Genomic DNA, 27,312 nt, shown 5'->3' with positions numbered 1-27,312 from the left:
CGTGGTTACGAGATAAATAAGTCGTAATTACGACATAAAAAAAGTCGTAATTACGACATACTGAGTCGTAATTACGACATACTAAGTCGTAATTACGAGATATTTAAGTCGTAATTACGGAAAGATATGTCGTAATTACGACTTTTATGTTTTTGATTCATGTGGCACTAACTGGCTTCCGTAAAAACGTAATCTGTGCCTATATTTATAATTCTATCAGCTCTATCGCTTTTCTAAAAATATCTATGTTGATTTCCACAAATTTAGTGTTTAAAGCACCTGAGCGGTTTGAACCAATCACAGTCCTTGTCAAATACTAGGAAACGATTAATTAATTTTGTCCCGCCTACTGCCGTGTATTTGATGAGCTCTGTGCTGGATGAGAAATAGTATTCACCCGATGAGAAAGACGAAGGTAAGCGCCTATCCATTGTATGTTAAGACCTCATGTTCATGGGAGAGCGAGAGAAATGGACATTTTATTGATTTGTAAGCGTTTGACATATATGCCTCTTAACGAAAGTAGAATTACAAAGTTTATAAGCTATATACATGGTTCCACTTTAAAACCATGTCTTAATTATTTTAAAGTGCTGTAATATTAACTGTATTTGTTCGAAATGAGAACGTTTAGGAGAAAATCGAAAAGGACGAATCAGTCAAACTCTTTAAAATCAAGCTGACATAGGCCTTCAGTATAGTCTTGTCAACTTCAAGTTTTGCTACCTGAGGCGATAACGATTATGTAAACAAACATTTTAGCAGTAGCAGGATTATACACTAACAATATGTTTCCTTGGTAATGATGATTGCGGCAATATAGATACTTTTACAATTCCAAAGGACCAGTTAGGTTAGGTGATTCAGGGGCGTGGCATGTGTCTCACTCAGCAATAATCTGACGGCCAAGCTGGAGTACATTTGTACAACCACTATTTAAAATAAAAGTTGATATTACTAATCAATCTTTAGTGTAAAAATGGGTATTGGAAACTTTCGGTAACATGTTTCTAAATGTACACAAAATATTATGATATTATTATCATCACGAGAGAGAGAGAGAAGAACACTCCTGTTGATATATGATCGTACAGGATACTTTATTTAAAGTCGCATACACGTAAACAAAGATCGTTAGCTCTTGAGAGCTATATTATTGCGACAAACATATGTAAAATAACAATAACACGTTATATCACAAGTACAGGGAGATATTCACATATACATTATTATCAAGGGTTTAAATATTTATAAAAAGCAATAAATATTATGGCAGAAAAAGAAAGTATCAAGTATCAACTATTTCTAATTGATTCGGAGCCCCTTTCTACAAAGGGCCCCTGGACATAACACTTTTGATACAATAAATATACAAGAATAGTGTTAGTATGAAAAGCAATAAATGTGATCACAGATAAGTAGTATTTAGAATAAGTAAATAAACGACATAGTTAAATAGACATAGTTAACAATTAATACTTGTACATCACACAGGAATTACTTAGGACTTAGAATTAACACTATCAAGTTAAATATACATACAATGCCAATATAGCAAAGAGTGAAAATTAACAGAATATACGCTAATATAGTGTGAAATTTAAAAATGATACCGAAATCAATTAACAATGTTTGTCAAGTTTAAAAAAAAAATAAAAAAATATATAACCCATTGAATTAAAATAACAAAACGATGATGTCGTATATTTAAGGTTATGACGTATTTGTGATATTTCAATATGATGGAAGCTGGTTATATAGTGATAAACTTGCTTGTCCTTTACAGAGGTAAATATCATTTTATCAATTGCTCTATGACATCACACGAGGGCCCCTATTGTGCTTTATCGTGAACAAATATCATGAACAGATTATAGCTGTGTCACGCCCCTGTTGACGGTCAATGTTTGTTATGTACATCAAATCAAATCTAATCAAAAGTTTTATTTAACGTCATGATTAAAAACAATACAACATCAGCTCTATTGAGCTATTAAAACCGACACATAAAAGACATGCACAGTTACACAATAAATATTTAGCAAAACATATTAAAAAGATGATCACTATCTAATAGAGAGGTGACATAAGTAGAGGTAAGCTTTAGCTAAAAGCATGTATAAAACTGTATTGTGAGCCTATGTGTAGTTGTTGTTCTGAAGTGGTCTGGTAGGGCATTCCAAATGTTAGGTGCTTCAGATCGAATTGAGTGTTTACCATACTTTGTAATTTGGTATATCTGTTGTGTTGTGATATCTGAATGTGTATGACTTTTCTGTTATGTTGATAAGGGCATGTAGGTATGTTGGTGTTTGGTTATTTGTGATTTTAAATACATCTATTGCAAAATTTCCGTGTTCATCGTAAAACAAATTAGAGCCCTTTCTTCGACTTTTTCCATTTATTGTGTACATGTATATATTAACCCAGATTTTAATTGTTGATCTGAATATTCGCATGACCATTCTCATAATCTTAATCATTTTTATAAAGATGAATTTGTACACGGCCATGTAGCATATGAGATGATTTTACTAAAAAAAGTATTTGCTCTGCTCATCTCTCTGGAGACATATTGCACCATACAAATGCAGAGTGGATGTATCTATTTATATTTACACGTCAAGCAGATGCACTGTAGATACATAAAATCGACCTATAGACGTTTACTGATAAGTGCGCCTATCTCCGTGTGTTACACACGTATGTGTTATACATTTTCTGGCCTTGTGGTAGGGAAAGCATGATTATTTGTGTCCCCATAGAGTAGTCTAGGCGATGGCGATAGCATGAAACTATTTCTTATAACAAAATAGAAAAATGACACTGTCAGCAAAGTACAACACTATCAAAGATGGCTGCTTGTAACTTTTGTATTGGTAGTGCGCATGATCAACATTAATACACATCATCAGGGAAGTATACACTAAGTTGAGGCAACTCTTATTGAAACTTGCCTACTTTCATACAACAGACACAGAAGTAACCACGATAAGGAGTTAATGCCATTGTTGTCGTCTGTTGCATTAATTCGGAACCCAGTGCAACGCGTCTTACAGAGCTTTTGGAGAGGCCCCGAATGAAGTAACATGGTTTGAGAAAATCGTTCAGGCGTGAGGGAAACATTTGTTATGTATTTCTCTGTCGTTTAATCCACATAAACAATTAAATGCGTTGTTTTATAGATTTGGTACTATAATTTGCAAGACAATACATATAGTATACCTTTTATTTGTATCAGGGTTGTCAAACCGGTCAACTGTTGGTAACCGGTTACTCCAAGTAACTGATTAATCGGTTAATTTGGTAATCAAACAATAAACAACAACAAACACATTATATGTTTAACATTTTTTTATTATTTTAACATATGTTATTGCCAATATTTATTAGCAATGAGATAGGGCACAAGTTGAACAACATATACGAAACCCTTGTTTAGCCAATGCTCTATCTAAAACGTATTTACACAACAAACATACATGTATATATTAATTAGCATGACAGTTTACTCGCGTATTTCAAGATAAACGCAGGGAATAGTTTCATGTATCGTTAGTAAGTATATTTCATGGATAACAAATGTTGCACTTCGTCCTTCCGTCCTTCCGCCGGAGAAGTTTGTCCGGGACATATCTTCTATATTGTTGCACCTGCAGTAACCTGATTTGGTGTAAATAGACATCTTGGGATGGCAGAGTGCAAGAATTTGGTCATTGTGACCTATGACTTGACCTTTGACTTTACTTTTGTAAATGTTTGTCCGGGGCATTTCTTCTATACTATTTTACCTGAAGTAACCAGTTTTGGTGTACAGGGACATCTTGGGATTGCGGAGTTCAGAGTGCAAGAATTATATAGATTGGTCATAGTGCTATATTCGTTATTAACCAAAAGCCCTTAGGGATATATGTATATACACATATACATATAATAACATTCTCTCGAAACATAGTTCCAATGGACAGGAGAGTGACTCACATAAAATAATGTTCAACAATGTACATATACGTATTAAACACATTAAAGTTATGAAACACTACAATATATAATGAACGTATATTTACCCCTCTTGAATGCTAAATATAAATATGTTTTTTTCTTCTAAATTTGACAACTTTCTCTAACATTATTTATACTAAGGAGTTGTATTTGATAAGATAAGATAAGATAAGATAAGATATTTGATTAGATCTAACTGAACCTTTAGATACCTCACGCATTATGCGTGAGGTATCTAAAGGTTCAGTTAGATCTAGTGCGCGATGTAACGGGTGGTGCTGTGTTAACAAAAACTGGTCTCTCCGACGTGACCACACATGCGTAACCGTTCCTTAGGGCGATGGGAACAACAAAGGACATACGAAAGTGCGATTCTGGTTTCTTGATAAGAACAATAATGAGATAGTGATGATGACCATTGCATCTGTCTATAATCGTTATCAACTGCATTCTACTGACGAAGAACAGTGTACTTGTGTCGACTCAGCATAAATAATCATTTTAAATTAAAAGTATTTAATGTTACATAACTTGATATTGTATTATAATTAAACGAAATAATTACATTGAATGTTGTGTTTGCAAATCCAAAAATGCACTTCTATCATGTATTACATTTAAATATGCAATAATGCTTGATCAATTACTTTGTGTAGTTACATATTTGTAAATAATAAATGTGTAATGGTTTAGTGATCTAATGTTGCAACACTGATGGACTAAAATGCCTTGTATATCCTCAAAACAAATTTTGTTTTCTATAGTTCATAGGGTATAACCTCTTTTTTTTCACTTATACAGATATGGCTGACTTATCTGAAGGAGACCCTGAAAGTAAGTATCACATACGATGGCAAATTTATCAACACTTAATTGAACTTATTTATCAGAATGCTAATCAATGTTTAGTGCCAAGATACAAAATTCAAGACGTTTATACTTTATTGGTCCCCACTAATGCCGAAGGAAACTTGTTGTGTATAAGTGCCCAACTGATATCGATGAAAACAAGTTGTTTATAAGTGCCCGACTAATGCCGAGTGAAACTTGTTGTTTATAAGTACCCGACTAATGCTAAATGAAACTTAATGTTTATAAGTACCCGACTAATGCCGAAGGAAACTAGATGTTTGTAAGTGCAACAAAGCACTGATATTGGCTACCCAATAGCCTCGCTCCCATCTCTGTACCTCTCGCATATCGTTCAAACCTCTGTAGGTAGGCATCCATATTGTCGCGAGCCACATCGAATGCTGGTAGCCTTGGTCCTCGTTTAATAAACGAATCTCTTGGTGTTCGAGTCCTAGGATTCTCCTCTTCACCTCCAGCTTGTAGCATCTCAAGCTTCCACTTGTGCTCCTGTTCCATTCGTGCCTTCGCTCGAGCTGCTATCTTAGCCTGTTCTTACAGTAGATTATTCTACTCCATTTCAAATCGGAATGCTCTTTCCTTCTCTCGCTCATCTCTCGCGTGAGCGTGCTGCTCGCGGACGAACCCCTGTAAAGCTACTCCCTCATACTTTATTTCCTTCCCAAGAGCAATAAGATATTGTAGTGAAGACATGTTGGTAGCTACAGGTACAACAACAATGTAAAGGACTACTTCCAACATACTACAAGTAAACAACATGGAAATATACTTCCTAACCATAAAGACTGCCCGCGTGTTTAAGCTTTTCTCGCCTTTTCCCCTGATACTTACCTAGACGGTTAATCCACAGAAGCTTCCGTGAAGTAAACAAAGGACATGGTTTGAAAAAAGAATAGAAATGTACAGAATTGCCCCAAACAAGAATGAATAACTGGAAAATTACCTGACATACAAGTAGTGCAAACACATTTACAATTTATGTACAACATAAGCAAATTACACTCGCACACACACAGTTTCACACAATAATGATCCTATATATACTACACACAAAAAAAATCTTTGCTGCAACATGAGGGAGTTACAGTTCTCCTGGACGTGTCCTACACTATATTGTAAGTCTCCTCGTGCTCCGATGACATAACTAATCCAACGCCATATTCTACCCGAAAAGCCTCAAACTTCTGCACCCCAGTATCATACAACATCTTGGTGCTAGCTGACAGGGAAGTGCCCAGCAGCCTTAAACTTTCGTTTCGCAAATCAATATCTGAAATGCCTCCGGGACTGGGAATGGATTCTCGTCTGCTCCTGAAGCCAATTGTCGGAAACGGGCCCACTGTTGACGAGAAATACTGTCTGCTATACCATTCTCTGCACCCACTATGTGGTGTGCCTTAAATCTTATATTGTTCAGCATTGCATACAAAACCAGAGGGCGCACTAAACTCATGATTCCAGGTGACTTTGATGACTTTTTATTTTAAACTGCCACTAATGCAACATTATCTATGCATAACACAATCCGTTTATCCCACAACAGCCCTGCCCACAAATAAAATGCCAAAACTATGGTTGCCAACTCTAAAAACGTAATATCCCTCATTATATCTGTGCCTATCCAGTGCTGTGGCCATTCCAAAAATGACCAATGTTGCTGAAGAGAGGCTGCTCCCCCTTTTGACCCATTTTTTTTAATAACTTTCAAGATCACAATGGTCAAATGTCTAAAAAATTATAGTTTCTTTAATCAAGAACATTTCGATTTTTGTTTGTTGATATAATCCCTTAATATTTAGGTATAATGTGGACGACACAAATCCACATATTATCGGCAGGAAACAATTTTAGTTGACCAGGCCAACTTTTGTGTTAGTTAGGGGTCAAATTTCATATGTGCTATTTCAGTGTAACAAATTCAAAAACATTCTTCTAAAATTCTACCAGGTCTAGAGCCTTGATATTTAATATAAAATGAAGGGCTTTAACATATGCACAAATAAATGACCTTGACCTACTCTAAATATAATTTCAAAAGTGAAAGACAGAAACACTTTTCATTTTTGTGCAATTTTGTGTTTGCTTCAGTACTCTCAGTACTTTGATTTATATTTTGATCTACAAAACAAGCAGGTAGTATTGAACAATCTTTTTCTATGTCAATATTTTTGAGGCAGAATCATAGCGGAAAGATGGATTGTAGGTCATAGGGTCTAAAGTGTTGTTCTTATTATTAGGGCTTTTCACCATTAGAATCGTGAGATTTTGACGTCCTTATCTTTTTGATTGGTAGCAGATATGATTAAAATCTTTCATGTGTATTGTAGGTCATAATTGAAAGGTGTTATTGCGATATTTTCCATGACGTCGTATGTCAAAATCTTAAATTAGCCATTACTCAAAAACATTTGATTATACAGCATTCATGTCTTATATCAGGTGCAGATATTGTTTGGGGCTAATGTTTTTTCATATAATTATTATCAGAAAAAAAAATGTCAAATTAAGATCCACCCTGATGGGTCAAAGGCCATTATTTTTTCAACTTAAATTTCGAAATTTCTTTTGAAAAGTCTTTCTGCAGACGAAAGGGGATTTCATCCCAATGAATAAGATGTCTTCAGTTTTTTGTAACGATAACCGTTAACGTCCTAAATTGTTTTGAATATTTCCTTTGATCTCAAAATCTTACCGCCGAGAAACGTTTCTAACTTGAGCAAGTCTAATACCTGCTGGTTATACTTCATCATTACTACACACTCTCAATAGATTAAAAGTATGGATAGTTAACATTTCTACTGCAGTGGGTATCATCAGCCAATCTTTAGCATGGCAAACAAAACCGCTATAAACAAAATGTCAGTTTCAATTCATTAACATGATGTAGATAGTTGAAGGGCTATATGATTTCTACGGACTACCTTCCGATACAACACCACCTATTAGCTGCCTATATTAATCCATTCTTTCTCTAACGTCATTTTGTTTCCTAGGAATCCCCCACTACTAATTAATAAGCTACTGTAGATTTTCTCAAGTTCGTGTCTCATACTTTATATAACTGAATTTTCATTGAACATTAAAACTGCACATTTTCTTACTCAAAGTAACGACACTATTAGGGTGTAGCTGGCAATCATGAAAAGCCCGTCAAATTGCCTATGACAATTTCTAGTTTTCTCTATATTTATTGCATGGATACCCACTATGTGTTGTTGAGAGTTGCATCATTGATGCACATGGTCAAACGGTCTGTCGTCCGTCGTAAGAATTTGGGTTTCAAAATTCTAATATTCTCAAATTGCTACATTGCAATTGAAATTGGTAATCACTCCGGCAAGGTCCACAAAATGAAACAAAGCTAATCAAGGGTAAACACAATAATGAGTTTCCGAACAAAGTCGCGTTAAATGTTTTAGTATACAGACTTAAACAATAACAACAGTCGAGGTGATCAGGCTTACGCGTCATTGGTGTTGTGTGCTGAAGTCACTCGGATCTTAAGTGTGGTATCTCTTGCTTGGTCGGGAGTGAAATACAGAAAAAACTAGAAATATGTCAAAATGACACAACAGTCACCCCATCTCCTACATTTGTATATGTCATATCAGTATAATAAATCATTAATCAAGCTACAACTGACATATTTCCACCTGTCAATCAAAATGGTCTAACACTGACAGAAGCATATGCATACACGCTCTTTAGGTAACCATGCCAACAAGTGGAATTCATAAGAAAGCATATGGCTAATTTCTGTTGTCATCTGGCATGGGCAGAACAGGTACTTGGAATAAAACGATGTTATTTTCATAACAATAAATTTCAGAAACAAATCAATCTTATATACGGATAAATCTGTCACTTTTTTATGAAATACACGATTCAAAGTAGTTCTTTGATCGTCTGCAAATCTGAATGAATCAAAAATACTTTACATTGGTAATTATCACGTCTTATTTTTAGTTTATCTACACCAACTTCCTTATATATTAAGTTATGACTTGTACCTCTTCTCAAACCTGATATAATTCTGAGACATTCTAATAGGACTGATTCCAATAAGTCACTTTCACCCTGGGTGCAATTATTCCACACAGCACAAGCATATTCAAGTGTTGGTCTTATAAAAGATTTATAAATTATTTCAAGAGATTTTCTATCGAGCTTGTGTTTGAGCATTCGCATTATTTGTAGTTTTGTACAGCTTTTTCCATATATATAATTAACTTGATCAGACCATGATCCACAACTATTAAAAAGCAGACCAAGATGTTTATGATTTTTGACATTTATAACGACACTATTTGAGAATACCAAATCTGGATGAGATGTCTCAGAATTATTTTTATTAGACATTAGTAATGATTCAGTTTTACTTGGATTAAATGATATTCCCCATTTATCAGCCCAGAGAGACATTCTCCTTAAATCCTCATTAAGAATATCTGCAGCATGTCTGCCATCACCATCTATCAAAACGTAAAGAGAAGTGTCATCAGCAAAGAGTTTGACATGGGATTGGAGTTCATCTTCTAGGTCATTGATAAATATTAAAAAAAATAAGGCCCAAGAACCGAGCATTGGGGTACACCAGCTTTTAATGTTTGTAAATTTGACTTGTAGCCATCTACTAATACCCTTTGTTGTCTATCAGTAAGATAGCAACGAATCCAGTTCAAAACGTCGTCACAAATTCCATATTTCTTCAATTTGTAAATCAATCCACTGTGCCAAACCCTGTCAAAAGCTTTGCTGATGTCACAAAATACTATCCTTGCCTCTTTTCCTTGATCAAGTTGTTTTGAAGCTTCATCATATAAATATATTAATTAGTAATTATTGTATCAATCATTAACAGGGTATCAACAAAGGTGAATTAATAGAATTTGAGCTATAACTGTAATTGTGCCAGATCATTCATATCAAGGAATATATTAAGCTTCCTTTATTCACTGAGTTATGCCCCTTTGTTAAAAGATCTTGTTCAGACAAAGTACCGCACCGATTTGAATAATACTTGATACACAACTCTTGCATTCTGTCAAATTACTGTCAAATTACTTTCCATATCTATGTTGTTTCGCCTTTCGTTTAACAACGTTGTGCGCACGACTCCTTCATAAATCGATTTGAACAAAAGTTATTACACATAACACTAACATCAAGTGGATATAAATCAAGTGTCAAACAATCTTTTGAAAATATTATCATGCATTTTTTCTTAGACATTTGATTTTATGCAATTTGCTATATCGTACGTGAGCCATCAGAAATTTTGCAACTGCATATTTCCTCCTATTCCAGACCACTTATAATACAAGGGTTGTGAATAGGGGTGGGTATTTAGTCTACATTCTGAGGACATTTCTAGTTTGATAGTTTCATGCTAAGATTGGTCCCCAGACTCAAACAGTATGGGGTAAATAATCCAAACAGCTTGAATTGAGAACGTTCGTGTGTAGCAGTTCTTCCTATTATGAATAGTTAGAACAACAACAACATTTTTGTTTTCCATTCATATAGATTTAATTTGCACAACAGAAAAGTAATTACAAATCTATGAACACGATTTTCTTTAGAAGTACTATTAGTACTAATGTCACGTGTTACGCTAATTTTGTTTTTCACAGAGTTGAGCATTAAAGACGACAGACAGGCTTTACGCATTGTTATGATCGGTAAAACTGGATCAGGAAAAAGCTCCTCGGGTAACAGAATTCTAGGTAAAAAGGCCTTCGAGACTTTGTTATCGGGTTCATCCGTGACAAAGAAGTGTCAAGAAGCTAGAGGTACAAGGTTTGGAAAAGAAATTCTGCTAGTCGATACTCCGGGGGTATTTGATACAATTACACCAAATAACCAAGTCCTGCAAGAAATTGCCAAATGTATTAGCCTATGCTTACCTGGACCTCAGGTTTTTCTCCTGATTCTTCAGACAGGGAGGTTTACTCCCGAGGAGAACGACACTGTCAAACACTTTGCTGAAATGTTTGGAGAAGACGTCTTCGCCCATATGATCTTGGTGTTTACAGGAAGAGATGCGTTAGAAAAAAGAAAACAGTCGTTTGAGGAGTTCCTGCAGACAATACCACCTCCGCTAAAAGTAATTATGAAAAAAAGCAACAAACGTTGTGTTGCTGTCGACAATTGTGCGAACAATAAGTCTCGCGATACCGATGCCAGGGATCTGATGAATATGATCAATGCCCTTGTTAAGGATCATAACGGCAAACACTACACCAACGAGATCTTTAAAACAGCTGAGAAGAAATGTCTTGAAAGGGAAAATAAAATTAGGCGTGAAAAAGAACAAGAAAAGGAGAAAGAAAAAGAAGAATTGATAAAACAGCTGAACAAGGCATTCCAAATGGACTTTGACCGCTTGAATGCTGAAAAGATTTCATTGCAGCAAAAAATACGCGACAGCACGACAGAGAAGGAAATTTTGGAAGAAAAGCTGCATAAGAGCTGTTTGAAAGATGAAGAATGGACTGTGATGGAGGAAAAAATTAAAAACATCGAAACAGAAGCTCAGCAATACAAAGAACAAGTTGAAGATGTCGAACATCAGCAACAGATGTGCTTACAAAACCGTGACCGACGTATAACTCAACAATCAAAGGACCTGGATCGTAAATGCGCAATCGTTGTGAATTTTAACATCTCAATAGCAAGTCAAAGCGAGATATTTTCATTGATCAAAGGAGCTGCGGGATGGGGCATGCAGAAATTATTTCCCCACTGGTACCCAGAACAGAAGTGACATTTATAATATATCATACAGTCGTCTTTGGAACACGAACATTGTTTTATTATTTGACTTGGGTCATGTACATACGCGTACAGTGTAGCCGAATCGACATCAATTTTGTGGACAACTCGTACATATTTAACACCTTTGAGTGCATACGTTTCACTGGTCATTTGTCTAATGAAGGTGTCAGTGTACATATCGTAGTAGTCATCGAAACGTCACATACAAAATATTCTTCATGATATCTTTGGATTGACCAATAGCTTATATAAAATACACGCCCGTGCGATAAACCTGCTCATAAGTTGGTACAGTATCCACGAGCGTTTTGCGTCAAACGCGTTTTTTAATTGAAACCACCATGTTTTATAGCAAACTGTTAGATACTTTGTGTCGCATGAGTTAAATACTCTATATTTGTAAAAGTATTCCGATGTCTACAGCTATCAGCAGCATTGTTTATAATCTACAATCAAAACTATCAAGACCAGCGTTAGAGATAGCATGTTTTGACGACACTTGAAGTTTAAAAAGACTTCTGTGAACAAGATAAGTAGTATGTGAAAGGCCACTTCGATTGATAATGCCAAATTTTATGCAGATGTGAGAATTTAGACATTTTACTTGCTCGCGAACTGACCGTCGTGATTCCCGACATTTTTCCTTAGTTGAACGGAAAATTATTTGTGAACATAACATTTACAGCCCTTAACAATGTCCACAGGACTATCAGTTAATGTTAAAAAGGGTGTTTAGACTATAGGTGAACTAAGGGATCCAGAATTAGTGCGGGAAGTGGTATCTCAGCTGATGAACAATACGCTGTTCAAAGAAACATTATTATCAACTGTTTGAAATTCAAGGGGATCCCAGAATCTGAACACGAGAACACTGACCAGTTAATTATTTACTCGTGCAACAACACACTTGGTGCCAACGTTTATGATGCCAGATTTTCCGTATTCAGTAAGAAAGACCAGGAATAATCACCCACACCTCCCTCCGCATCTAATAAGCTCTTCATCAACGAGGCACTAACCAGAGCTAGGACATCTGTATTCTCCAAGGCTCACTTTCTCAAGAGACAGGGTCTCATATCCGGCACCTGGATCCAAGATGGTAGGATTGTTATCAGAAATAACAGTGGAGAGAAATACCAAGTAACCAAGCTTGAAGAGTTTAGGATCCTACCCCGACTCCCCTCCAAAGAAACAACCAGACCCACGGACGCTGGCTTCTAACCGTGACAGATCCTACAACAGGCACCCGTATCATAAGTGACCTGATGAATACATCAACTGATCATATTATGTGTCATTTGTTTGTTTTGTTTCTTTTTCTTTATTTATATAAAATAAGTCAAATGTGTAACATAAATGTATAAATCTTACCCTATGACTATGTGTGTTGAACCAATTATACATATATTAGATAAGTAACTTATTTGATACAAATGTATAACTTATGATTTTACTATATCATCAATATAACAACAGAAATTATTTCACCAAAGCTTAGTAATATATATCTGTTGTTCTTGGATTAAAACATTTGCAAATATTCTTTTACAGTGGAAAATTCTTACCTTGCCTAATTATTGATGTTCCATCAATTGAATACATACATATATGTACATAGATTATGAACACAAAATCTACCAACATTATCTAGGTATCACAAAATGTAAAACCTGAATATTTAATATACATGTCAATTCATTTTTCCAAATATGTATCTCTTTATCATAACCTATACTGTAAAACGTGCATGCGTCATACTACTAGTATACTGATAATATTTACTTCAGAAAAATTGTGTTATCTAAATTGTATGTGTTATCGTTCTTGGATCATGACATGTGACAATAATATGCCTCTACAAAGGGAAAGCTAGCTTATATAATAAGTGATGTTCTATCAATTGACAATATATATATATATATGTATAAATAAAGCAAAACAAGAAGACTAGCATAATCGGTTAGCGCTTTCGCCCATCTTGGGGCTCTTCAGGCGATTTAAATTTATTTGTGACGTCATAAATGGAGTACACATACTTAAGACGTCAAAATCAATGACGTCGTAAACAAAGTACACATAATGCGGACGTCTAGAAATTGCGACGTCTTTAAAAGATTTCATGAATGTATTTGCATTACATGCGTCAATGAAATATATGGAAAAGAAACGGAGCATATTACAAATGCTCAAAATGAATACATTGTACATAGTAAAAGTTAAAAATATCTGATAGTAAAATTGAATCTGAATCGCAAGCTTGCTGGTTTTTCCTTATGAAATGACCTATAACATTTTTCAGACTCTGATAACTTAAAAAATTAGCACGAATGTTAAATTTTTCACAAAATTCTTCAAAGCTGTATAAAGATCTATCTTTTTTGATAATGTTGTAGATAAAATGTACCCCTTTTTTGGACCATGTATTATCAAAACTAACTTTTCGATCAATTTTTATTTCACTGTTAAACCATATGGGATTTTTTTTTTGCATATATTGCTTGCATTGATAGTTTTATACCAGGCATCCAAAACATCTTTCCAAAATACATTTTTACAATTTTTTGATATTTCTTTCAATTTCTCAATTCCAAGATTTGCTAATTTCTGTTTATCAAATAACGATTCTACAACATTACCCGAATTTCCTAGTTGACTATATATTCGTCTGATCCAAGTTGCTCTAAGAGCAGTTATGAAAGATTTTAGATGTATCATTTTAAGCCTCCCTTCTTCATAGTTTTTACCTGATCAGGTTTACCATTCCATAGAAAATTGTACAATGTATTGTTAATTTGTTTAATATAAAAGTCATCAGGATTGGGAAGTGATATAAACAAATGATTAAACTGAGATATTAGTAGAGTTTTGATAACAACTAGTTTACCTATTGATGTAAGTACTCTTTTGTTCCAGACCGATATCAAAGACTTCAGTTTTGCAAGCTTTTTGTCAAAATTCAGTTTGATAATTCTTTAAAGGTCTACATTATATTCTATGCCTAATAGGGTGAAGCGTGTACATCCCCATTTTAAGTCAAAATTTGTAGTAAAATTGTTTTCACTGTATTTTTTGATGCCAAAGCATACTACCTGGGTCTTGAAGAGTTCATTTTTAGTCCAGAAATACTAGCAAAGTAGTTAAAGAGCTTTTAGTGTTTCATCTAAAGATTGTTTTGAACCCATCACCTATGTACCTACCAGGAATAAAACCAGTTTGGGTATTACTGATTATAATTCACTTATAACATTTTGGAATCGTTCCGCTATTGCACCAGATGTTAATTCATAGATATTATTTAGAATTATTTAATTTATTACGAGGTTTATTACCTTTAGGAATGCAAGTTTTAATACCCTGTTTTTGTGTTTCTGAAAGTTCCGATATACTATGACTGTAATTTAGTGATCTTAAAATAAATGGTCCTAATTGCTTCCAAAATATTTTTTAAAATTCAACTGTAAAACAATCGGAACCGGTGCTATTATTGTTTTTCATTTTTTAAAGCGTGTTTGTTGATTCATTTATAGTAAGTGGGTCTTTTATATTTAATGATTCATTGTCAGATAGTTTGGGTACAGTATATAATTCTAGAAGTGATTCAAAATTAACATTTTTATGTGGATTGTGTTCTTTGTATAAGGTTCTTTAGTAATTTTCAGTTTCTTTTAAAATTTCAGTTTGGTCAGATAGTATTGTCCCATCATCTTTTGTTATATTTGGAATAATTTTACTAGTATAGTTGCGAGGTTTTAAATTACAAAAGTAATTGGTTGGTTTTTCTCCCTCCCGTATCCATTTTGCCCTTGAACCTGGTTCAATTATTGAAGACGTGGAATTGGTAATAAACTGTCTGATATTAAGATATAATCTAATCTTGCTTGTTTGTGTGGGGTTTTCTTACGTCATGTGTATCTTTTGGTCTCAGGGTTCATTTCTCTAAAAGTGTCTATTAATCCAAATTCGTCATTTAATTCCAAAACCTTATTTCTTGCCTTTTGGTTATTTTTATTTCTATAGTTATTACAATCTAATTTAGGATCGAAATCACATTTAAGTCTCCACACAATATATATTTATTATTTCCCATGTCTTCTATTATATTAAAATGTCATCATAAAAAGACGGTTTGTCAGTATTGGGTACATATAATGTTATTAAATTTATTTTCTCCTCCTGAATTCGCATATCTAAGGCTAATACATTACCATTTACGTCCCTCCTTTCTTGCAAGACTTGATATTCAAAATTATTATTAAAAAGTGTAGCAGTTCCCCTAGAATCTGAATTAAATGAATTAAAAAAACAGGCTACTCCCCAGTTTGAACGAATGATCTTTTCCTTATCAGCTGTAAAATGCTGTATTATGATATTCTAAATATACATGTATATGTAAGGTTGATATTTTCAACGGTTTTATTTTCATTGTTTTATCAACTTCAATGTAGTAGGCCTATGCAGTGAGAAAACAATGTTGCAATGTGATAAAGGGAGGTAACTATACTGACCAGGGGTTGGATTCATTACCTAATATTCCGATCATATCTCAGTAATAATGCTATAATGGACGTTACAAAACAAGTAGGTTATTGCGAAAATTTTCTGTTGTTTCACTAGGACTGCAAAGCATATAACATGAATGAAAAATAAATAAATAAAATGTAATAGATTTTTATCATGACATTTTTTTTCATGCTGTAATGAGACATGGTCAAGTGCACATATGTATATATACATGTACATGTACGTGTACTAGCGAAAGTGTATATAATTTTGTGAGTGGATAAAAAATTCCGTAGGGGTGATGTAGTATATACATATTTTAGTATTATTTTATAGTCAAAATGATCCTGACGTTTTTTGTTATCAAGCACTGACAACAGACATCAGCAAGTATCTTGGCCAAACGTGAAAAAACACGTGCATATACTGTCTTACAAATCACATGTTTTTGATCTATCCCTTCCATTTAGCAGGTCTGTATTCTGTATTGTTATTGACTGTTATACTATTCTCAACATAAATAATGACCAGAATTATTTGAGTCTTAATTAACATTCTACAAGTAATTACACATGATTATTGTACATGTAAATGTCAAATATAGGACTACCATTATAATCATATTCTCAATCAAAATACTCTATGTCAGATATATATCATGAAAATACATATAAATAGTGCTGATTGGAAAGGGCGTACATCATAATTGAAGGCAAACCAAATCGTGTTCAATACTATGTTTGTGAAGTTAAAATCTATATTTAGTCTTACCATGCTGTCTCTAATCATGTTGTTCCCGTATTGCTTGTTAAGGTAATGAATCAGTTTGATGATGTTTATGCCTTGCATACGGTATTTTTATTTCCTATTCTGTTGTTCTTTCCATTTAATGTACTGTTTTACACTACTCTAAGTCCACTCAGTCCACAGTCGAATTCCAGAGATTGTCATTATGCCTATCGTAAGTTGTTTACACCAGAAACCTATTGATTTGTCCTAATGTTTACCACTCGATTATCTTTGATAATGGATAAATATAAGAATACCGTTATTATATTTATTGGGACACATCTTTATTGTGAGGAATATTACTATATCAACACATTGTTCATTATAGCATTTGCAGGTAAAATTATATACCCTAGCTGCTATTACAGTACATATTGTTTACATTTTGATGAATCACATTTTTTCAAACTTAAAAACATTGAATATCTTTATGTACCATTAAAAAGTTATTACTTCTTTGCAATGATATTGAACTAAATACAGGACCCCAATGTGACCTAGAAATCTTACATCTTACTGTTAGATCTCTCGGAACCAAACTTGATATTATTGAAGCAGAACTACATGAAAATGACATATTATCTCTTACTGAAACACACCTTTCTCCAAATATAAGTGATCATCACTTATATTTGGAGAAAGGTGTGTTTCAGTAAGAGATAATATGTCATTTTCATGTAGTTCTGCTTCAATAATATCAAGTTTGGTTCCGAGAGATCTAACAGATGCTAACAATAACACTTAACTCCCATTCCCATAACTTTCACAGACTTGATGGAAATTTAAAACTGGACCTGGGGGAGGAGTAATTATTTATCACAAAGACACAGTACATACTGAAGAAGAATTGATCTTGAGCATAATTATATAAAAATGATATGAATTGAAGTATTATTTAATAAGCAAAAAAGTGTATTAGGATGTATTTATAGACCTGAATCAAATGTAGAATATTGGGATAAATTAGACCATGTTCTAGATAATGCATGTAACACATCACTTAACATCATAATAACTGGGGACATAAATGTAAATATGTTGAATATACCTACTTACCACCATTTAAATAGACTAATGGTAAAATATAACTTTACAAATCTAATTAATAAACCTACCAGGATAACACAAACTACTGCCACTGCTATTGATATCTTATTCACTTATAATATTAATCTTATAAAACATAATACAGTGAATACACCAATACGCAGTGATCACTCTGTTATTCATTGTACCTGTTCATATTCTGTATTTAAGCAAACATCTTACCAGAAAACTATATTAAACTATGACAATGCAGATTTTGATAAAATGAATAGAGCTCTAAACGAAATAAATTGAGAAATACTAATAAGTAATCTTGACGCGAATGAGTTTACATTTTTAACAGATTCTATTAATAATCAAGTAGAAGAATGTATACGATCCATAATTATAACTGTTCGCCTTAATGATAAACCTTGGATAAGGAATATAATTAGGCAAACAATAAGACAGAGAAAAAGATTACATAAAAAAGCTGTAAATAACAACACTGCAATTAATTGGGAAAATTTCAGAGAGACTACAAATGAAGTAGTCGACCTTGTTAGAGAAGCTTTGTGACCAATCTGTGCCTGGTGGAGAATTGCTAGATCTGTCATGAATTCAAATAATGTATCAAATTGTCTTCCTCCTCTTTCTGAAAACAATAACTTAATACATCATTCATTTGAAAAAGCAGAATGTCTAAATAAATCTTCTGAAATCTTGAACCCCTTACCCCGACCTCCCATGAAAATACTTTTCCCTTCCTTTTAGACAATATTATTATATCTGAAGAGGACATTAAAGACCAACTGTTTTTACTTAATGATACAAAAAAAATGTCCTGGCCCAAATGGCATGATACCCAAGATAATAAAGAAATTAACACCTTCTCCAATATGTCCTCTAACTTTACTTTGTAATAAGACTATTGAATCTGGTATTTTACCTCTTTCTTGGAAAAAAGCTAATAGTAATACAATATACAAAGGTAAGGGTGCTCAAAATGATGTCTCTAACTATAGGCCAATATCTATTACATCATGTTTAAGCAAAATTGTTGAAAAAGTTATTTTTAAATATATATATATAAGTTTAATTATATGAAAGAATGTGATATTATAACGAAACACCAATAAGGCTTCTTACCAAAAGTTTCAATATGGTATAACTGATAATCATGATCGTTTTAATCTAAAAACTCTATTAAGTGGGTGCTTAATATGCAGCACGCATATCCATTTTATATCCAAGTATATCTGACTATATTTGTCATGCTAATAGACTTGATATGTAATCTCACTCACAGCTAAACTTTACATTGAAAGTGATGCTATTATTTATAGTGTCATTATCACTCTGCTAATAAGTATTGATACTGGTGTATATACATTTTCTGGTATTCGGCTGGACTGGATAGAATTTATGAGTGTACTACTTTATAACCTGTTCTAACTATTTCATAGTTACATGAATATTCTATAGTGCTTTGTTAACTAAATGTTATGAGAATCAACTCCAATAATAGATTATAATAACTACATTTTCCCACATGAATCCATATCATATTCTGAAATTTTACAAATTGTTTATTTCTTGGTAATTTATCCTATATATCCAGTGGCTGACTGGTCAATGTGTTTATATACAGGGACTTTTTGGCCTGTATCCCTTGGATTTTATTTAGGATGTTATGTACATGATATATTTAATTGTTAATATCCAAAACATGAACAGAAAATGATTGAATAATAGTTGAAAGATGTTCATTTCACAAGCTAAATTGGAGTTATCTCCCCTGCACTGTCTTATTGGATTGTTATGAACGAATATATAATGTTTGTAAATAAGTTTGGAAAGGACTTAAATAGGCCTAGCCTGATGTTCAATCCAATTGACATATAAAAATTCAATAAAATCTGTTGAAATTGAAATTGAAAACCAGTTTAAAATTTGGTCCTTATTTTATCACATCTTCCAGGAAAAGTGTCACGTTAGTAAATCACTCGGCTCGATAAATACTCGGATGTGACATCGACTTTTCAATTATTGTGGATGCAGAACTGAACAAAGGTAGTTTTCCGAAAAATGATCACGTGGTCGAATAATAGCTTATTAGGTTTAAATAATTCAGCTTCATTTTACGTTTTGTACATCGGCAACATTAAAAAGAATTATAAGTGGAAGTGCCAGGTCGATAACTCACCCGTTTACATTGAAAAGCCGTGCTATTTTCTTGGCAAACTTATAAAGGAAAATACTGTTTCATATCGTTGGTAGAGAAATGCCTAAGTTCAAAAATGTCATACTAGACTGACATATGATCTATTAAAAATGCTTTCCAGTCAAGAGTCAAGGCAGTCTGTAAAGCAAGCGACTGATCGAACATATACTGTATAACATGAAATGTTCATGGGAGGTTTCGTAGCCTCCACGAAAACCACGAATGTTTATAAACAACGAACATTTCATGTTATACAGTACACATATTAACATTTTTTAGCAAACAACTGATTACACATATACATAGATTAGCCTTGTAAAGCAACTGATTACAGATATACACAGATCAACATTGTAAAGCACCTGATTACAAAAATTACCGTTGTAAAGCATGCTACTGATTACACATATACACATATTAACATTGTAAAGCAACTGATTACACATATACATAGATTAACATTGTAAAGCAAGCTGCTGATTACACATATACACAGATTAACATTGTAAAGCAAACAACTGATTACACAATATATATATTAATATTGTAAAGCAAACAACTGATTACGCATATACACAGATTAACATTGTAAAGCAAGCTGCTGATTACACATATACATAGATTAGCATTGTCTGTGTATATTGATTACACATATACACAGATTATTGTTTTGTAATCTTAATTCAAAATAAATTTCACAATCCTTTGCCAAATCTATAAACTTGTCGAAAAGATAGGGCTGTGTTTGGTATAAGACAGTAGCCCGGTATCATTCTTTTCTATAAAATATGTTAACTGTGTTAACACTCATAGCCTGTTCAAATATTTCATTAATAGCTAAAAATACAGATTACAGCGCATCTAAAGCTCAACTACAGAATATTGCATTGGAAACCTTAAAGTGTAACATGTAACACCACCGGACTTCATATAAACATGTTCACATACTGTATGGCTTTTTGCATAACAAACCCGAACTGTATACAGTGTAGCTTTCTTGAGGTGTCTTTATTTTCATCAAATGGTTAAATCTTTTTTTCCATAAAGCACAGCAGTTTGCAGGTTTTGTTTGTATGTATTTTTGTGTTAAGATATGCCTGTTGAAGATGAATGACTCAAAAATTAGAAACTGAACGATGTTTGTTGGTAGTTAGACTCAACATGCAGATCTATTCAATATTTCGTGCAAGTGATTTATTGAGTCTTACCTTTGGAAATGATTCTGTAGCATGAAACTGTTTCGACCTAAATGAGACTAGTATTAAAATAAAAAAAATAAAAAAATCAAGTTCCTAAAGTTCATTACTAGATAATAATCTCTGATTCCAGTTTGTGTATATACACCTTCTAACACCTACCGAGACCTACGAACTAGGTATGACAATGAATACTTATCTATATTTAGGGCATTTTGCAAAACGATACATGGTTAATGCGTCGTCGATACAAGCGGGGCACACTATCAATGCACATACGTTAATGCGTGTACTTTAAATACAACATCCACACATCACAGTAACAGGCTTTATTAATTAACTACTAAAACGTAAATGGTTAAGTATGTTGAGTTCTGTAAAAAATGTTTTAAAAGTTTATCAATAAAGTCTGTTACAGTCCTGTGACGATCATTGACTTGTACACGCATGGTATTCATTTGCATACATTGTAGTTATAGTGACCGCTTTTATCTTCGACAAATTAACCGCGTATTGTTTTGCAAAATGTCTTTAATACAGATAAATAGTCATTGTAAGACCTAATTGGTAAGATCCCGGGAGATGTTAGGAGGTGTATATACACATACTGGTGTTATATATTTTATCTAGTTATGAGCAATAGTATATAAAAGATTAAAGTAAGGTGCCCAAAACTAGCCGTAACAGCTAATATCATTTTCTATTTTAAGGTTAGTCTCGTGTAGGTCCAAACACTTTCATTCTACAGGATTATTTCCAAACGAAAATTTCAATTAATCATCTTCACCACATATTAAACAGATCTGCATGTAACTACTATCTTAAATGTAAACATCAACAAGCATCAATCATATTCTAATGTTAAGGCCGTATAAGTCTGACTGTTAAATGCCTTAACTAGAACCGATTACTACTGGCGACGACGCATACGCGTTTGCCAAATAATGGAGTGTATGTCATATCTCAACTTCAAGAAACATTGTACTGTAAAAGTATATTCCCGTTACGTATACACGTGCATACATATACATGTTATACAAACATATAAAAACAAAGGGCTACCTATGTACAGCATTGTTCACCTACAGAATGGTATTTTACATAGCAAACCCCAACGGTGAAGGTTTCCTGATTTTCATCAAATGATTAATTTCCTCTCACTATGAGGTACAGTGGTTTAAAGTCTTCTATTAACGGTGGAATTTGTTCGTGTGTATTTCGTGTTACGATATGCCTGTTGAAATTAGAAGCAATACAATACCTACAAGAATACATAACATTCTTGAACAGATTTAAGTAAAGGTTAAATATATCTACTGTAAAACGAAAATCAATTATAGATGTTTAACTGACATTTGACGACTTTTAGTAAAATGATGTGTGCACAAGGAGAAAAAGAAACGAGAACTATTTTTTTTAAGTCGGTACACTGTATGCTGTAACACAAGGATTTGAAATTATTATACTTTCATTTCAATTCCGGGAAGGTCACTTCATATTAATGTTTACATCATTAGTACGTGTTGCTATCAATAGACCAAACAGTCATAACAACGACCCTGAATAACACTGGTCGTTTACGGATGAGGTATGCGATTCGTAGCCAGAACATGAAATAGTATTGAGAATAAACATGAAGAGGTGATAAACCAGGTAACTGTTAATGAGTTTTGTATCCAGTGAAACCTGAACGCCTCCAAAAGGATCAACATTGATGGTGTTCTTTACTTCCTGGTCTTATTCTCATTGTTTTGTTTCTGCTTCTTTTCATATACTGTACTAGCCATATAGTTGAATTGACAAAAAAGTATTTATTTAAAAGTTGACACAAATTTCAGCGTATCATTGTTTTTTTTTTAAATTAGCACATTGATGAAATGATCCACTAACAAGATATGCAATATAAATTATATATGGAAATTTCAATGAACGAAGTCGAAAATAAGCAACTGTTTAAAGTGCCTAAAGTAGAATAGCACTAAAATAGGTACGTATACAATACAATATGATTGTGGCGTCGAATTATATTTTCCTGACCACTTTTATTATTTTGGAATCATTTCTACCTTCTACCTTTCTTAATTGTTAAGAAAAGTCTAGATTTATTTTTAACTTAAAATAGTAAACGATATATCCAAGTACTGTATAGGTATCGTTTGTAGACAGGTGGTATGCATGATCATAATGCGTATGTGCTTCGTTTATTGTTTTGATAAACCGAGTCACGCAATAACCGCGTTTTGGTTTGCCAAATATGCTATATACAGAAAATCAGTCATAGTTATATCTAATCTCTGTACATTATCGAGAGAGACTTAAACTACAAGAGACAGTGAGTATTTTTTTCTTTGAGAGAGAAAACAAGAAGAGGAGAATAGGATTTAGATTAAAATCAGTGTATTGAACACTTTTTTGTATATGTCAAAATTACTTTTTATAGAATAAATTTATGACTAGAGATTATGTTAGTCAGTCGGTGATTAAAAAGTGGGATTGATGTGGTGATTTGGTCCTGTGTACTTGTAAAAATAAAAAACATAAAAAACTGTTGTTCACACTTGAATTGTATCAATATGAATGTAGGCGTTAACGTAATGAAAATATCATTTTATCACCCTCCTTAACAGAAAGCCATTTCTTGTTACCCGGCTCTCTATATAATTGTATAATGAGTTGTTTAAACTGTTTTACTTCTTAAATTACTAAACATAACACACTTATTTCTGTATCTCTACGACAGTTTGACTGGTCACGTGATAAACTGGTGTTTGCAAGAGTACGACTGTTGCCCGGTCACGTGTTAAACTAGTGTTAGAAACAGACCTTTCGACTGCTGACTGGTCACATGCGCTGTAATCGATCCCACCTAATTGGCAAACAGCCCAGGTGTTCAAAAAATGATAAGATTCATCAATAGTTAGCGAAAATTCCATTGTTTGCGTATTTTCAACAACACACGACCATTATCACTCACTGCATATTAACATTCCCATATGGTAAATACTTCAGTAGAGTAAAATTCCATACAAAATAACGCAATTTCATTGACCTTTGTATAGGTTGAAAATTGTCATTAAATAGTGGTTAATCTTATCACGTTTAGAACAACTTGGCCCCGATAGTTATGACGTAGAATGCATTGTGTTGTTCTGCCGCCACAATCGCTAGGTAGTCTAGTGATGGAAGGATTTGAAGAAATTAACGATGAAAATGTGTTGCATTTAATTGAAAACTGCGACTCTATAAGCCATGAAACAATTTTAAGGGTAAGATAAGAAATGTATACGCGTACTGCTAGTAAATGCAGATTGTTATTTACTTAACTTTTTTTCATCGATCATGTTAGTCAAGTAACATAACAATTGTTTCATGCCTTATCGAACAATAGTCAAAAATATTTGCAACCTCGGGAAACACTTCATCTGATGGGTCCAAACTCTTTTGGAAAAATTCAACTGTTGACTGACAGGGCAGAAAACAACTGTTTAATGTGTATACATCACTGAAAGATACACTAACTTAAATATGAATGTTTCCCTTAAGTTTTCGATTTTATTCTTAAAATTTTCGTTTAAACAATATTTCAGCTTATTTACTTGAGCAAGTCTACAATGATATAACTTTATGATAGTATTTAACTAGTTTGAAAGTCAGTCTTTATAAGTGTANTCACAATGCGTATGTGCTTCGTTTATTGTTTTGATGAAACCGATTTACGCAATAACCGCGTTTTGGTTTGCCAAATATGCTATATACAGACACTTAGTCATAGTCATATATAATTTGTGTACACTATCGAGGGAGACTTAAACTACAAGAGACGGTGAGGATTTTTATTTGTTTGAGAGAGAAATCAAGAAGAGAAGAAGTAGGATTTGTATTAAAATCAGTTTATTTAACATTTGTTTAACATATCTAAATCACTTTTTATAGAATATATTTATGACTAGGGATTATGTTAGTCTGTCGGTGATTAAAAAGTGGGATTGATGTGGTGATTTGGTTCCGTGTACCTGCCAAAAAAGTTCATAAAAACTGTTGTTCTCACTTGAATTGTATCAGTATGAATGTAGGCGTTAACGTAATGGGAATATCATTTGTATCACCCTACTGAACAGAAGGCCATTTCTTTTTACCTAGCTCTCTATATAATTGTATAATAAGTAGTTTAAACTGTTCAACTTCTTAAATTACTAAACGTAACACACTAATTTATGCATCTCTACGACAGTTTGACTGGTCACATTATTAACTGGTGTTAGAAACAGACCTTTCGACAGTTGACTGGTCACATGCGCTATAATCGATCCCACCTAATTGGCAAACAGCCCAGGTGTTCAAAAAATGATAAGATTAACCGGTGATTAGCGAAAAGTCCATTGTTTGCGTACTTTCAACAACACACGACCATTATAACTCACTGTATATTAAATTTCCCACATGGTAAATATTCAAGTAGAGTAAAATTGCATGCAAAATAACGCAATTTTATCGACCAAATTTTTATAGGTTGAAAAATTGTCATTAAATAGTGATTAATCTAATCACGTTTAGAACAACTTGGCCCCGATAGTTATGACGTATGTCTGTTCGCATTCGGTATAAGGATGCAGCGGCCATATGTTGCGTAAAACGTTGCAAGACAACAGGTGGCGGCTTTTTCGACGGTCTGCCGTATTTATCCTACGGTGACAAATGGTAATTCCGACCGACCGCAGACTGACACGATATAGTCCTGACATCTACCGACAGAAAATGTTTGACCCTGTTTTGTATACTTATACTAAGTGTATTGCGAATACAAAGAAACTGACAAAGGGCGGCGTTTATATATTGTCTAAGTAAGGACAAAGTCATGCATATTGTAACGCCACTATGATCTTCAATAAAGCTCTGAATGATAAGCTCAGTAATAATATATATTAATCTGAAATTTGTTTTTTTTATATAAAATCTCGGTTACACAATGTGATGCCTGCCATAATTATATTAAACGTAATAACGATTTGAATTTATGTAACTGGAGTCTCTGACGTGTAGTATCTAATATAACAATTAATAGTGCAATAGAATATTATTGAAGCCAAGTAATTATACTCAAAACTGTTATTAATTTACAACTTGCTTATGACAAATATACTCTTGTCAAAGATACTGAGGACCTTTGTGTCAAAAGTTAACCCAAAAGATAGAGTTGGGTGTTTTAATTATTTCGTACAGCTCTTGTTACAGATGAGAAATATGGAATCCAAAAAGAATGTAAAGAAGTAGAAGACGACGACGAAGAAGAAGAAGAAGAAGAAGAAGAAGATCCATATGAAGTAAAACTTGAAGAAGAGGAACAAGAGGAAGAGGAACTAATTTCCAGACACGGGGTCTACTTAAAGCAGGGAATTTCTGAAATATTTCCTCAGATAAGTGATGACACCATGAATACTATAGTTCTTGATAGAAGAAACAGAAACGATTTGCATATGTGTATTGAACATCTGTCGAACAACAAAGAAACGCAAGATATTGAGATAATGTAATGATAGGAAAAAAACGGATCTAGGAAAAATGGCCGCTGTAATTTACTGACGTGTCCAATTGGTGGAGAAAGAAACATCTTTAACAGCACATTATAAGATTTTTATTTGTTATAATTTATCGTTTCATATGTTTATATTTTGAATGGTTTTAATTTGTCATCTGGTACCGACAAAGTTGATAAATGCAACTCGTCTCCATGGTCGCTTGAAAACTAACAGTTATCTAAGACGACTAGCTGGAGATGTGTCCAACGTTTCCTGTATATATTTTGTATAAATTGTTAATGTAGCTCTCCGGAAACTGTAATTTGAGGCACAGATACAGTTATAGGGAATAATAGTTCACGGGTTTTTCTCTCTTAACGCTGAATATCAATATATAACAAATCACTATAGA

At 33.4% G+C, this 27,312-nt stretch overlaps 1 protein-coding gene and 1 long non-coding RNA gene across 2 annotated transcripts; both read left to right on the top strand.

Moving 5' to 3' along the window:
• Window positions 1-293: 293 nt before the first annotated feature.
• Window positions 294-27,312, top strand: LOC110458290. The gene is made up of 3 exons (XR_002463782.1): window positions 294-415; window positions 4,804-4,836; window positions 26,617-27,312. It is a non-coding gene; the product is annotated as an uncharacterized LOC110458290 (long non-coding RNA).
• LOC110458289 (GTPase IMAP family member 7-like) lies at window positions 10,439-13,056 on the top strand. Its single transcript, XM_021509928.1, has one exon. The coding sequence runs from the start codon at window positions 10,472-10,474 to the stop codon at window positions 11,636-11,638; it is 1,167 nt and encodes a 388-aa protein (XP_021365603.1). The 5' UTR covers window positions 10,439-10,471; the 3' UTR covers window positions 11,639-13,056.

This window comes from Mizuhopecten yessoensis, unplaced genomic scaffold (genome assembly GCF_002113885.1).
Source record: "Mizuhopecten yessoensis strain PY_sf001 unplaced genomic scaffold, ASM211388v2 scaffold9535, whole genome shotgun sequence".
Classification (NCBI taxonomy): domain Eukaryota; kingdom Metazoa; phylum Mollusca; class Bivalvia; order Pectinida; family Pectinidae; genus Mizuhopecten; species Mizuhopecten yessoensis.
Note: the sequence above shows the minus strand (reverse complement) of the source record. Positions and strands in the feature narration are given on the sequence as shown.

Bases quoted from the DNA above. Each gene is read 5' to 3' on its own strand.
- LOC110458289 (XM_021509928.1), top strand. From the start codon at position 10,472: ATGTCACGTGTTACGCTAATTTTGTTTTTCACAGAGTTGAGCATTAAA.